This window comes from Schistocerca serialis, chromosome 7 (assembly GCF_023864345.2).
Source record: "Schistocerca serialis cubense isolate TAMUIC-IGC-003099 chromosome 7, iqSchSeri2.2, whole genome shotgun sequence".
Classification (NCBI taxonomy): domain Eukaryota; kingdom Metazoa; phylum Arthropoda; class Insecta; order Orthoptera; family Acrididae; genus Schistocerca; species Schistocerca serialis.
In genome coordinates this window covers 178,553,715-178,570,584 of record NC_064644.1, presented here as the reverse complement: position 1 = coordinate 178,570,584, position 16,870 = coordinate 178,553,715, and the positions used below count along the sequence as shown (strand labels likewise).

General features: G+C 43.8%; 1 protein-coding gene across 1 annotated transcript in view; it reads left to right on the top strand.

Annotated features, from left to right (window-relative positions):
• The window catches only part of LOC126412692 (brachyurin-like), a 344,847-nt gene that overhangs the window by 90,158 nt on the left and 237,819 nt on the right, over nucleotides 1–16,870 (top strand). The window contains exon 2 of the mRNA XM_050082403.1: nucleotides 12,232–12,372. Coding sequence (XP_049938360.1) covers nucleotides 12,232–12,372 — 141 coding nt within the window. The remainder of the gene's footprint in view (nucleotides 1–12,231; nucleotides 12,373–16,870) is intronic.

The window sequence follows — 16,870 nt, the reverse complement described above, 5'->3', positions numbered from 1 at the left end:
GATGGGCAGGGGATGATAAAGATGTAGCGTGCAACGCATTGGGCATTTGTGTTGGTCAAGAAGCGCAGCTAGCCGAAGCAGTTAAGGCGACTGCTTGTGTAAAGTGGGAAATCCAGGTTCGTGCCCTCGTCCGGCACAAAGCTCCACTTTTCGCCACCTAATTTACTTCAGTGCCTGACTGTGGCTAATGTGTGGATTTCAGTTTAATCATGTGCAAATGGTTACGGGATCGAAAACAAATGGTGTTGTTCTTTCGGACATGTCTAGGCACCATTCATATAAATATGAGTATTCTGAGATAAGAAACCAACTGGTCACACATGAATGTTACACGCAGTATTAAGTCTTGAATGAAAAATGCGTTTGAGATATGTGTTTATAAAATGTTTGGATTCAAAGACATCAGTGGCACTTCCTTGACCTACATTCACATACAGAGTAGGTAACGCAAGATTGACCCCGAAAATATTTTCAATAAGACTGACGCAGGATTGACCCTTGTTAACGAACATCACAGCAGACACTGAAATGGCCGCCGTTGATAGCGATCCATCATTGTGGTTAGTCTATGAAACAGTGAGACACGCGTACGCCTCTGCCTGAGGAATAGCAGCAATACCATTTTCAGTGTCCTGATGTATCTTCTTCAGTTTGTGAACATCGTCTGAGTATATCTGACCCTTCGGGTTGGCCCACAGAGAGATCAGGCGATCAAGATGGCCAGGAGATTGCACTACCTCTCCAGATTGTCCTCTTCTCACTGCACACCTCATACACTCGTGGAAAGATTCTCAAAATGGTATCTGCTTTTGATCAGTGTTTCTAAAATATTGACATAGCCGTTTATATTTTGTGAGTTGATCGACATATGGGTTAAACTGATTCTGAACATATTGGTTAGCAGTAATAGTTTGGTGAAAGAATCGTTTTACGGTGTGGGCACAAACCACTGTGCACTAAACACCAATCTTTACATTATGCAAAGGCCCTTGTAGGTACAGACAGTCATTCTCTGATGCATAATGGATCATATTCTGTGTGTTCAAGATCCCTTACAAGTGGATCAGGCCTCATCTGAAGAAGGGAAAAACTGAGGATCTAAAAGTATTGATTCCGCTTATCTCTCAATCATTCAATTAGTATCGATTGTGTCCTCACAGATGAACCGTTTGTCATCGTGGAATGACAGAGAGACTTTCAGCTGCAATACATTGTATAAGACATGGTTTCACGATCTAAAGCATACTTGCTGTTCCTTATGCCGAGGTTGAGATGGAGCATCGCCAACACTGTTGAGCAGACACTACTTGTAATCATGGTCATGAGAGCCACTGAGGCCGCATGATGCACATTCTTAGCCTGCCGTGGGGTGACACGTGAATCTCTACCATATGTGTACATTCATCTTAGCCCCACAAACTTCACAGTTGTGTCACATTCACCTCGTCTTTCATGCTCTTGTTTTGACATGTTATGCGATAAGGATATCCATACGTCCAGACATCCCAAATGCCTTATTACTTTATATGGATCGCAGCCATTCATCCGGCTCATTAAACTGCCTTTACTCATATAAAGTAACTTTGTATCAGCGAAGTTGTGTTTCACAGACTCATAGTGAAGTCAGTACTTGTGGAGTTTGCAGATCAGTATACACGTATTGACATGGACAGGCTTTGTGAATTTGTACCTCCAGAGCGACAATTCCTTTACTAAAGAGAGCCCACTTAAAATTTGGCTTAGAGAGATAACATCTTGTGCCTTAACGCCCATCCCAGTTTAAATGATGTGAATTTCTCGGTGGTTTCTTAAATTTTCACCAAGTGGGGTGGCGCAGTGGGTTGCACATTGGGCTTACATTAGGAACGACGACAGTTCAAACCCGTTCCCAGCCATCCCGATGTAGGTTTTCCTTGATTTTCCTAAATCGCTTCAGAAAACTGCTGGGATGAAAAGACAAGGCTGATTTCCTCTCCCACCCTTGAAACAAACCAAGTTTGTATTCTGTCTCTAATGTCCTCATATTCAACAGGACAATTTTCCACACTCTTTTAGAAAATTGAATTATTCACTAATTTGGCAAAAAAAAAAAAAACCTTTCAAAGTCAGATTGCGAGTGCCCTCTTTTCGTTATTGACATCAATGTACTCCTTCAACCAGCATGACCGACTGAAGGTTTCTGCAGCGTATAATGTACATCTTTGTATCCCCCAGCGTTATTGTCACCTTGGGGACAGAATAATTGTGTGGAACTGATTGCTGCATACATAGATTACAGTCAGTGAGGGAGTAGGGGGACTACCCACTCTGCATTGTTGCCACATGTATCCAAGATAGCAGCGATGACGTCATCCAAGATGGTGTCGTGTAGACTTGGCAACAGCACATGACGTCATTCAAGAAAAAAAATTGGCGGGAAGTTCAAATTCCATCAGGATAATGCGTCACTCCTAAGAATCTCGCTGGAAATTAAGGCACTTGAGGTTTCGCTGCTAATCTAAAAAAATTGCTCGAAGACAGTCAATCGGGCTACCTCCACTAACCTGTCATCCAACTGCCACTTCCTCGTACAAACTGGCGCCAAGTTGGAATTCAGGTAGTAAACAAAGCTCACTTGGGTTTTCGCTACCAACCTAAGAAAATTGTTGCAAACGAAGCTCACCTCCACTAACCTAAGTCACCAGAGCGCCACCTCTTCCTAGGGGTTACTGGTAAAAGGGCTCAGCCTGCACTAGGCTGATGGAGAGAGAAATGAGCGTACTTTATTTATTTGGGGGGCAATTTACTTAGGGCTGAAGTATATGTGTCACAGAACACACGCTCTGACATGCCCCACAGCATACAGACCTGCAAACTACTCCTACATAACTCATGTACAAGGCTCTACCACATGCTTGCTAATTGTAAACCGTCAAAAATAACACATTGCGCGGCCTACAGACATGCGAACCACTCTTAAATAATGCAATGCACTACTTCCAGATAGCCAAACAACTCCTAAATTGTCAAAATAATAATCCATCTAAAAGACTCTTCTTGCTAATCATCAACTGTCGAAATCATACACAAGCCTTTATTTTAAGAATTAGAGGCAGCACCACCACCCAGTGCATTCGCCACTGAGTCCAGAGCCCAACTGACTTAGTTCACACCAATGCCACTATAGGACGCTGTAGTGATGTCAGGTGATGAAGCAAGTACCGTAATCTAAGATGGCGCCACCTAGTGGGTTCACCACGAGCTCAAGAACCCAACTGTCTTAGTACATTTCATCGCCGCTAGCGGAAACCTCCGTGACACCAGCTGATGATGCAAGTACAGTTATCCATGATGGTGGCAAACAGTGTGTTCTCCACGAGGCCTAGAACTCAGTACCACCAGCAGAGGACGCTGTCGTCCTTTTCGTGACGTAAACCCAGATGGTGAGGGAAAATGGTGGGTAAATGACTCAGCCTGCTCTAGGTTGCTGGGGAGAGTAAGGGGGGGAGTGCACTCTATCTATTTTCAAACAACTTATTTAAGGATAGAGTATATCTGTCACACTGATACAAAACATCATCCCTGATGTGCCTGGTGTCATGTTGCACAGCCCACAGACACGCAACCAACTCGTAATTTCAGAACACAATAGCAAACTGCTCCTAAATAATTCTTCACACTGATGTGAAGAAAAGCTCAGTACTCGTAAACTGTCAAAATAGCGCATAGCAACGCCCACAGAGCCGCTCTCGTAATAGTACAATCAACGCGCGTAATCACAGTCCACCAACCCTGTCCAGTATAGTACACAGGAGGTAGCGATAAGTAATGCATCAATCAGATGTCAAACCGCACACAGCCCCTGCTCGGCATCTGCAAGCATGAGGTGGCAGCACCCCCATTCATATGTAACACAGATAATTTCCTAACCGTTGGACACCAATGATGACACGATCACACATACAGTCGACGCAGCCGTCAACTGCCAAACCACGCACAGGCCCCACGCCAGGGTCCTGCAAGTATGAGGTGGCGTCACCCCCATTCATAAGTAACACCTGAGAAATTCCTATCCAAATACGTGTTCGCCTACACACACATTCTGACGTGATAGAATGGGAGCGCAACCGTAAGCTGCAGCTGAACGCAGGCCAAAGTTGTAAGTAGGCGCCGTTAATGACCGGCGGCTTATTTACAGAGCACGCACTCGCACTCCAAGCAGAGCCGCATGCGTTCGGTGTTGATATCTACCCTCACTCTTAAGTGCTGTCCGGCGAAGATGCTGCTGAATTCCGTTCCACATTATCAGAATCTGCTTTCTCTTTAGCGATTCCAACTGACCATATGTCACTCACGCTTCACCACGCGTACCTACATACCATCGCCAACGCATCTAGCAACGTTATCAATCGTATACTCAAGTCACATTGCTATCTAAAATAATAACCAAGTTTGACTCTACTAAATTCCGCAGCCCCTCAGAAATAGTTAACACTCGCTTTCTTGTTGTCTCAGCTTGTACGCGCCAAAATTCCTGCCCTAACAGAACCTGTTTACCAAAATATCGCCGAATCCAGTCTTCCTCCCGGACATAACGTGATAGCCTTCCTGCTCTCAACATACACAAATGTTCTCACCACTCCTATATCCCACCACAATTAATTGAGCATTTTCTTTCTGGGGCTTTCTCTTGTTATTTTGAAAAGATTGCTAAATTGCACCGACACTTCCCTCAGTCTGTACACCACCAACCCCTTCTTTCTTTCTACGGACGCTACACTCTGTGGTAATAAACTATTTTACACTGATCACCATTTTTCACCGACTAAACATCGCAAAGTTGTCTACAGGTCATCAAATACATACGATACAAGCAAGAATATTGGAGCGTCAGACCGATCTCTAACCATGGAATATATCACCGAGTACTGTCTCGAACTAGTTTAAATGGTTCAAATGGCTCTGAGCACTAAGGGACTTAACTTCTGAGGTCATCAGTCCCCTAGAACGTAGAACTACTTAAACCTAGCTAACCTAAGGACATCACACACATCCATGCCCGAGGTAGGATTCGAACCTGCCACCGTAACGGTCGCGCGGTTCCAGACTGTAGCACCTAGAACCGCTCGGCCACACTGGCCGGCTCGAACTAGTAAACATGCAATTCATATCCCCCACCACACCAAATCATCCCCTTCACATCAGCGAACCGAAGTCAACTCTCAGAACTGATGTGAAAGACAGGCTCGATTCCCCCTGGCACAAACACGTTACTGTTTCCGCTTTCTTGCTCGCATTTCTACAGACATCTCCAGACTCGTCGATTGAAAGAACAACCATATTTTCGCCATAATATTATACAATTTTAGCCCATATCAAGCATACAGCAGTAGCCTCCCGTTCGCTAAAGCAACATAATGCACAAGATATAGACTGTAAATTATTTCCCCACGAACACCAAACTTTATCGAGGTGCAGCGTGCTGTAAACCATTGGCTGAGTTGAAACAAATGAGTAAAATGATGTTTGCACTCTCGAATACCGAAGTCGGTGATGTAACAGATTCCAGATGTTCAATATTGTTTACAAACCAACTAGGATATTTCCCACATCTAGAGAACAGGCAAACACATGTCCAACACACCACAATCGATATTCCCTCAACTAAATAAAGGCACCAAATGTGCAGAAGCAGTCGACCGAACAATTTACATGGGAGGGAATAACGCTCCACCGCAAACGCATCATCTTCTCAAAGTTTCACTTGATCATGAAAGCCGCTAGAAGATGGTAAAGTTAACTATGGTACATTCCTACACTCCAGCAGGCCTCTGCATTCGGAAGACTGTTACCATTAACATGGGAACACGAATCAATACCACCACAAACTTTGCATACACGAACACATTCTAGAAAACCCCTCACATATTTCTTCTATCATTATACTTAGCCGGCCAGAGTGGCCGAACGGTTCTAGGCGCTTCAGTCTGGAACCGCGCGGCAGCTACGGTCGCAGGTTCGAATCCTGCCTCGGGCATGGATGTGTGTGATGTCCTTAGGTTAGTTAGGTTTAAGTAGTTCTACGTTCTAGGGGACTGATGACCTCAGATATTAAGTCCCATAGTGCTCAGAGCCATTTGAACCATTATACTTACAATTAAATCTTACGATCGAGGTCTGAAGTGAACAGTATTCGGCAATGAGCGAAGTATCGGAAATATACTTTGTTGACCGCTGTGGCTCTGGAAATACCTGTACCTTCCTTACCACTAGACATACTCTTACCTTCGCTATCACAGTACTCCAAGTCAAATCCATACCCTCCCTACAACAGCACATAGACATTTCCTTTACACGAACAGATATACATTATAAACCTGATGCTCAATTGCGAACATATCACACACCCAGCATTAATACTAAGTATAATATTACCTCCTCAATAACTGGATGCATACGACACAAAATAATACTGAACGAAACTCAATGATGGGTGTGCATGTCTCTTACGTTCTTCGTGTGAGTCATACCACCTTGTCATAGACGTAATCGAGCACATGTTAGAGAAAAAATCCTGATCCCAACAACTACTGCATGTTACTCTCACAAGCGCTCTTCGTTCTACAGGTGCACCCAACTATCCATGTTAAAATCTATAACCGCTCTACAAATCGAGGTAAGACATTACCTCCGAATGAGGTGGTGTTTTCCGGACAAATACCGTGACGGTGATCATAGAAATGTGTGTATTAAGAGCCAACGATGCAACCTTGTGATAAACTCAATGAACTTTCAAAGTAATTGGGCTAAGGAACGTGGTATGCAAGCCCTATTTGCGACTCCATCACACCGCATGCAATTACATAATTCATTAGTTTTTGCAATGCATTCTGTCTTGAGACCATATCAGACGTTCTGCAATATATCCACTGAATTATAGGCGATAACAGTAGTAGTAGCAGACGATATGCTGATTGAGGTCCTAAGAAGAAAAATATACACTAACTTCTCAGATCTCTAGCCTTACGCTATATATCAGAAATCACGCCCATTCAAACACATACTTGCATAGGTTCACACCCACAAGTCAATCATATTTCACGCACTCTCATATCTCTAAATGAGTCACCTTCCTCGAATCTATCTGCTACAGTAAAATTACCATCTCCTTTTAAACACACTCAACACGTCCTCCAGTCGCACACATTTGTACAGCTTTCCACAGCTGCTAGCTCCAATTTAAGTAAGAAAAAGACATATCCAACACCTACTGCAACCCATGTAGAAACAGATCGAGCTACGTTACTGCAACAGGACCGTGTTCTGAGCATTCGGTAGAAATGCTCGCAATGTGGTGCATACCCAAACTAGGTACGAGTACTACAGGTCCCCAACATACTATCTTCGTTATTCTATACCCACCAAAACACAGAAAAATTACGAAGTATAAAAGCTGATTCTATTTATAAGTCACCTAAGCGTCGATGCGGGCGAAATGACGTATAGCCTCCAGCACAAAGAAACACATTTCACAATACTTCCCCAGAATAGCATAGCGTGCAGCCATCCAGGCATTCCTAATGGTTCATCAAGTCCGACATCTCAAACCGCAACTGGCTATGTGGAGATGATCATATTAAATATACAAACACCGCAGAGACCACTTTAAACTTCCATCACCTATACTCTAAGTGAATTATCATATGAGACGTTCCCTCTGGTCCTGATTAAAAAACTGTTTTCTAATACGATTTTGTACATTGCCAAACATTTCGTTTTCTGCCACGACTTCGAGGTCTGTGTCAGATTCTAAACTGACATTAAGATGCTCTGATCCATGACCTCTCACAGAAAACTAGACATCACGCGGGGTAAATCATATTCGTAGGGCAGATAGCATAACACTGGATGATTTTTAAATAAAACGCACTTACAACATAAGGAAACTAGAAGATTTTGGCAGCATTGTGGAAAGTTTCCAAACTACCGCCCGAAAGTGACTCATAACTTCTACATTTAAATTCAATGTCACCATGATGGAATAGATGGTGGCTCAGCGTTCCATTTCGAGTTATTCCTAATTTTGCACTCATGTACACGATCGCCGTTTAGCTGCTAGCAACCAAAAATGGTTCAAATGGCTCTGAGCACTATGGGACTTAACTTCTGAGGTCATCAGTCCCCTAGAACTTAGAACTGCTTAAACCTAACTTACCTAAGGACATCACACACACCCATGACCGAGGCAGGATTCGAACCTGTGACCGTAGCGGTCCCACGGTTCCAGAATGTAGCCCCTAGAACCACTCGGCCACCCTGGCCGGCTGCTAGCAACCTCCAGAAGTTGTCACCCATCCACAAAACTTCTTCCCAACTCAAACAAGCGATGTCACTCAATCATTATGCGGTAACCAAGGCGCGGATCTGATGGAAAAGACACCATTGATGTACTGTAATATTAACAATAGACTTGATAGCGCGAAGAATTTTACACCAAGTTCAGCACCGACCAATGATGTGGCGGCATGTTTCCCAAATTTCAGTATCATATCTAAACCATGCCCTCTCCAAATTCAAACACATAAATCATCAAAGTATATGAGACAGTGCTCTACGTACTTCTATCACCTCGAGCATAGTGTTTAATTTACGATCTATCTCTCAGCGTATGGGAGTCACAGAGCATTCTCGCCGTCTTAGGGTAAAAGACCATCCTCAAACTGTCATTTACCAATCAGCCCTGCAGCACAGTTAGCAAATTAATCTGCAACCGACCATAAGAAGACCTCTACACTCCAAGTCTCGTGAATGAATTGAGCTTTCTGAGTCCTAACCCATCCAAGTGCATGAGACTTCTCGAGATGCGACCTTGTCGATGAGCTTAGCACCCCTTATTGATGTATAGTAACAGATTCCAAAGTGCAGTCATATAATAGCAGACAGTTAAGAAGAACAACAAAGGATTGATTTTTATACATGATGGAGCCCCAGATGGATGGAGCTCAAAACATTTTTACATAAATCAACCAAACTGTCAACTCTAAAGTATTGTTCTAGAGTCTAGGATCCGCACCTGGATGGTATTCATAAGAGAGATAACATAAACACACGCACTCTTAAGACTACAACGTTCTACACTTAAAAATTGGTTATAATATTAGACCGCATACGTTTCCGACCTATCAGACACACACTCTTTTTCCCCATTTCTCTACACTGAACTATTTTATCGAATCGTAAAACATTCGTCTTGCATGATACGAGCACAATATAGCTTTGCGGAGACATATAGTGCCACTGTTCACATCTGATCATGGTGCAGAATTTATACAATACCAGCATCAGGCCTATATATAAAATGATAGTTAGTAGCAGGAGATACATCCTACAAGGAAACAGATAAACACATAGCAGAAGCGTCCGACATGTGAAAATTACAAGTAATTCCGTTACTAACTCTGTAAACAGCCCATAAGTTGGGCAAATCTGTACACAGGGATTGCAGCGCATCACAAGCTCTTACCGCTAAGTTACTTATGACCCTGAAGTATCGATTTTACACCCAAGATGCGACAGGAGGATCGCATAAAATCAAAATTCGTTTAGAGGAGTGCATCAAGTTTCATCACACATGAAATGGAAGTCCTCTGATGACGGAGAGGTTTCCCGTTAACGATCGCAAGTAGACACTGCTTTAAACCACATACGGAACACATAGCTGTATACAAGTAGAACACAGGCTATGTCACGTGACTAATGCACCAGGATAGAACACTGGAGGAAAAAAAATTGACCTGCACCAACTTCTTCTCTCGAATGAATTAATCAACATTTAAATCGTACCTCGTTACAGCTCTTTCTCAATCGATCAACCCCTCAACTCTCTTTTATCCCGTAACGCAGATGCAAGTAAGTTTAGAGGTGAAACGATCTCTGTACTCCTCAAAAGCACGAAATACAGTAGTCAGCTCGCGTGTATCACTGATACCTCAATAGACATACTGTATAATACTGACTCAACGGGGCCGGCCGGAGTGGCCGAGCGGTTCTAGGCGCTACAGTCTGGAACCGCGCGACCGCTACGGTCGCAGGTTCGAATCCTGCCTCGGACATGGATGTGTGTGATGTCCTTAGCTTAGTTAGGTTTAAGTAGTTCTAAGTTCTAGAGGACTGATGACCATAGCAGCTAAGTCCCATAGTGCTCAGAGCCATTTGAACCTTTTTTTTTTTTTTTTTTTGACTCAACGGGAAAAAATTGACAACCTCCCCGATTCCCCTTCGTTTCGATGTCAACGTTTTCTCGCATTCCCCTTGTTGGCGCATACTTGATCCCATGTACAAACTGTTCGGAGCTAACCAGAACATATACAAGTACTTCCTCAATTTCCCCACATTTCGGTGTATATTCGATCAATTTATACCTGTTCCCTAGGCATTTTTCGCAATTCTATCGATTTTATCTCAGATCTATCCATGCGATCACGACGTAATCTCTCGTTCTGGGTTCTAAAATTGCCTGTAAATTTAACTCAGTTGCCAACACCTAGTTCAAATGCACTAGTTGGGCGGCGTAATACAGCACTGTATTCGAAACTGCCTAAATTCAAACTTGGCGTCAATTCGTAGGAGGTCGGGTGACTTATGTTAGTGGAGGTAGCCCAATTGACCGTCTTCGCGCGATTATCTTAGATTAACAGCGAAACCTCAAGTGCCTCATCTTCCAGCAATTTTCTTAGGAATGACACATTATCCTGTTGGAATTTGAGCTTCCTGCCAATTTTTTTCTAGAGGATTAGGTTAGTGGAGGTAGCCCAACTGAACTATCTTCCCGCCAAAATCCACCGTCTTGAATGATGTCATGCACTGTTGTCAAGTCTACATGACGCCATCTTGGATGACATCATCGCCGCCATATTGGATACATCTGGCAACAATGCAGAATGGTGTGACACACCTGTAGTCCCCCTACTCGAGGGAGTGCCATGTAAGTTAACAAGGTGCGTCTGTTCTGCTTCCACAAGATACCGTACAACAGAATCCGTTCCCACAACTTGGAACTCATCCAATCTAATGATTTCCGTATCAGAAAGCAGAGATTATTGCATATGTCCATATAAGTTGCTTACATCCAGGTACACTATGAAACTCAAATTGTCCGGTTCTTTGTTCTCCTTCTCAGTCATTCACAAATTACTTGCCTCGGCGTACCTATGCACACACTGGCAAAGTTCTTCACGAACTCCCGGTTTGAAAAAGAGCAGAATATCAACTTCGGTCAATATTTTGACGTTGACAAGTGTCGTTTTTGATATTGCATCCCACAAGAGCCCCAGTGGCGTGTACTGAAAGGCAGAGCCAGTGTGTTTGTGTCCATGCACACACTCGGTCCGTGAGTAGGTCCGATAATCGATATATCCTAAAGCTTCAGGACTCCCTCACAACGTTTGTTATAGCCGAGCTAATTGACCGCCAAGACGCCGACACGGTCGGTTGGTAGAGAACGTAATTCTGAAGTTTGGCTTCATTCAGTGACCTGGGGAGTAATTTTATAAGCGACACTATGGAGGATAGATAAAATACAGACGACAGCTTACTATGCACAGACAAATGGTTCGCTGGAGAGTACACATCGTACGCTAATTGAAATGTTACGGCACTACATTAGCCGAGATCAGGACGATTGGGACCACTGGATTTCTTTCGCGACATTTGAGTAAAACACGACTCCGCACCGTACAACCAGGTACACACCTTTCTAATTGTTTTTCTGGAGGAAGTGTAATTTACCCGGGTGGTTACAGAGAAAACCCGCAAACGTAGTTCATAACTACGAGGATTACGTGACTGAGGTCTGAGAACGGATCCTACTGCTGCATCAAGAGACCCGTGTGGCGACGCAGGAAAGCAAGGAAAGAAATAAGGTTAATTATGACCGGACGCAAAACCCAAAAGAATTTAGAAGGCATGGCCGCGTGGTGTTGTGTGATGAAAGCGTGCAAAGAGGACGCAGTAAGAAGCTGGACAGTCAATGGCGAGGGCCATACACTGTAGTGGACGTAAAAGGACCAAGTGTAAGAATTCGATTAAAAGGAAATAAATATCTAAAAGTACATGCGAATTGGTTGAAAGAATTTTTCTGAGTAATATGAGATAATTAAGAAAGTGCATATTAGAGTGAATTGATGTCAGGAAAAGAAGTAAGGGGTCGTGCAAATGAAAACGGAAGGCTGAGAAAAGCCGTTTCTGTTGCAGATGAATATGGTGCAGACACTCTGGGTGACAACTACGATGGGGAGTATGATGTTGACCGTCCTGGGGAACGAGAAGCGCCGCCAATGGACATACGAGTGCAGCAGTTTAAGTCAGCACCAGGGATTTATTACGACGACCACGGTATAGTTAACCTGTAAAGCACAACTTGGAGACTAGTGAGTTATTTTCAATTAAAAGAACTACATGAAAAAACCGAGCAGACGGAAGCGTTGGCCGATAGAGGAGTAGCGCACTGTCCCATCAAGTTGCACCAGGTAAAGGTGGACGTTGAGGAGTGTGAGAACGTTCAAAAGACAGTAGCATAGCATTTGGGAAAAATTACACAGTTAAGGGCGTTAATTGAGCATTTAGCACAGTGTGAGACACCTAGAACTAAACGGGGTGTATTAAACTTCATTGGGGAGACTAGTAAGATACTATTTAGCACGCTAGACGAAGATGATATGGCATTTTTCAAGGCAAAAATAGATGTATTAGAGGAGCAACAGAGAGAGCTGTTGCGACTGTCCAAGGAGCAAGTGACGATATAGTCAGGGCGTCATTGACAGGGATTAATCAGACACTAAATACGGTGAGTAAGAATCCTCAAATAATTTCAGATGTAATCACGAAACTAGGTGCGCACGTAGAAGAACATCACCAATAGGAAGGTACAACTGGCCTTGATTATGACAACCATCACGGCACAGTTAGTGCAACTTACGGCCATGTTTAATGAATTACAGCGCGAGCATGACTTGTTGATTTCCACCACTGTGGACGCGCAGAAAAGTCTCCTAGAACCACATTTGATAAATCCTGAGCAAGTAGTTAAGTATTTGGAACTAATCAAAGGAGAACTGAAGGACAAAAAAGTTCCCAGTGGAACACAAAGGACCAAGGATATCTGTTATTGCGAATAGTAGATTTATACGTATTTTTAGCAGGTGACGCCTAAAGTTATGTATTAAAGAAATTGTTCTCTTATATAGCGGCACAGGAGGAATTCCTCATAATAGATGAAGCGAAGCGACACTATGCGCAACTGTCTAGTGACCTGTTACTTTGTAAAACGGTCACGATGAGAAAACAGATCTGTAAACAGAAATTCGTCCTAATGTTCACTTACGATGACGAGAGATGTGAAGCTCGCATGTTACAACCAGTCCAAGAGGTTCCCAAAGATTGCAGTCTTAAATACATCATTGTAAACGAAACTATCTGGATGCAGATACCCGCCAACCTATGGTTGTATGTAGCCCCAAAAGACAAAGGGTTGACGATACTATGGTAATGATTCGCCACCCAGCGACGTCATTGTGCGGGGCACTGGTAGATTAAGTTTCTTAAGAAAATGTAAGTGTTGTGGTGCACAGATAATATTGCAAGCTGACCATGTCATTCGCACCAACATATATAAAGTAGACATAGTTCCTAAGCTAAATATAGGTTTGGCTTGTTGTAATGGGCGAGAAACAGCAAAACATGACGCAAATCCCCATACTACTAGCATTAGAGCATATAGTTGGACATCTAGACGATTTAAAGATAGCAGGTCGCAAAATGAACGACTTGCAAGGTGAAACAGAATACCAGCAGGTTGGTCGAATAGTATGTATTCTATGTGGGGATACGGGAATTCAGTGATGCTATGTATAGTACTTGTAACTTGTTGTAGGTGTGTTTACTGTAATTGTTGTAGAAAATATGGAAGACGGCTTTGTGAAGTAGGAGGAAAATGTTGTACCAAAGTGTGTGAAACAGACAGTTCTAACTGACTGTAATCGTAGAAGTATGGTAAGGTACACTTCCTCGCACCAGACTTTACAGTGCGTAGAGGAGGAAGAGATAGTAGAGCATGAAATGAGGGCTGAAGCACGTACCCCTCACCCTGCCAGTGTCATGGGGAGAACGTAGTAGAAGCCAACACCCACCAGAAAGGTGGACGTAAACACGCCTATGTGGGAGTCGCCAAAGCTGCGTGCTGACAAAAGGTAACCTAACTCAAAGCCTTAGACATAAATACCGGAAATAATGTAGGGAAAATATGTGTAAACTCATCCGAGTTTTTGAGACTTATATGGTGGAAAGTATATTAAATTTTTGATACAATGGAAACAAAATGTGAGTGTTATAACCATTCCAAACAGACAGAATAACGGATTTTTGTGAATTGTAACTTATGTGACAACCGACATTGCAAATTCTGTTCACGAAATAAGTACTCTCACGGAACATGTCATGTAATAAAGAATCTTTAATTTTTGTGATGTGCAAAGACAAAGTTGATAATAAAAACTGGCAATGTCCGCTGGCACACGATATTAGTTGACGAAAATTTTGCAACCTCGGAGCGGTCCCTGGAGCATTACGAGGTTTGTAGCATGCACAGCCGCCTTACCCATGGACGACAGAGGCACCAACACAAGGGGAACACAGAAGACGTCGAGCAATATCACGTGCTAGCAGCAAGAAGTGACATGTTAGCCTCATGACGGACACGAATGAAACAACCTTCATGGAACGTTCCGGAAGGGTGGCGTTAGGTGCAGCTACCCCTTAGAAGTCGGCGACCCGCTGGCTGGAGGGGGAGCGCAGTTGGGTAGACGTCAGGGACGCTGCTTCTGTGGCGGAGCAGGACTTGTCATAAGCAGTAGCAGAAATTACTTAGAAAAACCCCACTCGAATCCGCGCAGCAGACAGGATGTTGAAGTTCCATACTTATAATACTTGTTCCTGGTAACTTGTTTATAGTTAGGGAATGTGCCAGGGGAGTACTTCCAGGGACAGTAACTACTTGTCTACGAGTAGGTGACTTACATTCTCTAACCGACCAGACTGCTACCGAGTTCCACACTCTACACTAGTCAGTAGTCTACTTTTGAGCCGAGGTCGGGGCTACAGTAGGCGGCCCACAAGCAGTGCCCCATCGGAATCACTGACTGAGTTAAGTTCCTCTGTCTCGCGAAGCGAGTGTCCGTCTTTCTCTCTCTCAGGACACGACACATGGTAATTTTTGTCAGCCAGTTAGAATCCGATATATCCGAACGAACATTAATTACCCACAAGAGGGTTATTGTCTGTTGGGAATGATCATACTCCAGAGACACAGGAAATTTCTGACTTAATCGAAATGAAAGTTAAAGAACCTCAGTACATAAGCCCGGCGCAGCAAGATGAATTATCACACCTTTTGAAACAACGTGAACCTGTATTCCCGGAGAAATCAGACGTTGTTCGGGGTTATACGGGATGTTACAAAAAGGTACGGCCAAACTTTCAGGAAACATTCCTCACACACAAATAAAGAAAAGATGTTATGTGGACATGTGTCCGGAAACGCTTAATTTCCATGTTAGAGTTCATTTTAGTTTCGTCAGTATGTACTGTACTTCCCCGATTCACCGCCAGTTGGCCAAATTGAAAGAAGGTAATGTTGACTTCGGTGCTTGTGTTGACATGCGACTCATTGCTCTACAGTACTAGCATCAAGCATATCACTACGTAGCATCAACAGGTTAGTGTTCATCACGAACGTGGTTTTGCAGTCAGTGCAATGTTTACAAATGCGGAGTTGACAGATGCCCATTTGATGTACGGATTAGCACGGGGCAATAGCCGTGGCGCGGTACGTTTGTATCGAGGCAGATTTCCAGAACGAAGGCGTCCCGACAGGAAGACGTTCGAAGCAATTGATCGGCGTCTTAGGGAGCACGGATCATTCCAGCCTATGACTCGCGACTGGGTAAGACCTAGAACGACGAGGACACCTGCAATGGACGAGGCAATTCTTCGTGCAGTTGACGATAACCCTAATGTCAGCATCAGAGAAGTTGCTGCTGTACAAGGTAACGTTGACCACGTCACTGTATGGAGAGTGCTACGGGAGAACCAGTTGTTTCCGTACCATGTACATCGTGTGCAGGCACTATCAGCAGCTTATTGGCCTCCACGGGTACACTTCTGCGAATGGTTCATCCAACAATGTGTCAATCCTCATTTCAGTGCAATTACGGATGAGGCTTCATTCCAACGTGATCAAATTGTAAGTTTTCACAATCAACACGTGTGGGCTGACGAGAATACACACGCAATTGTGAAATCACATCATCAACACAGATTTTCTGTGAACGTATGTTCAGGCATTGTTGGTGATGTCTTGATTGGGCCCCATGTTCTTCCATCTACGATCAATGGAGCACGTTATCATGATTTCATACGGGATATTCTACCTGTGCTGCTAGAACATGTGCCTTTACAAGTACGACACAACATGTGGTTCATGCACGATGGAGCTCCTGCACATTTCAGTCGAAGTGTTCGTACGCTTCTCAACAACAGATTCGGTGACCGATGGATTGGTAGAGGCGGACAAATTCCATGGCCTCCACGCTCTCCTAACGTCAACCCTCTTGACTTTCATTTATGGGGGCATTTGAAAGCTCTTGTCTACGCAACCCCGGTACCAAATGTAGAGACTCTTCCTGCTCGTATTGTGGACGGCTGTGATACAATACCCCATTCGCCAGGGCTGCATCAGCGCATCAGGGATCCATGCGACGGAGGGTGGATGCATATATCCTCGCTAACGGAGGACATTTTGAACATTTCCTGTAACAAAGTGTTTGAAGTCACGCTG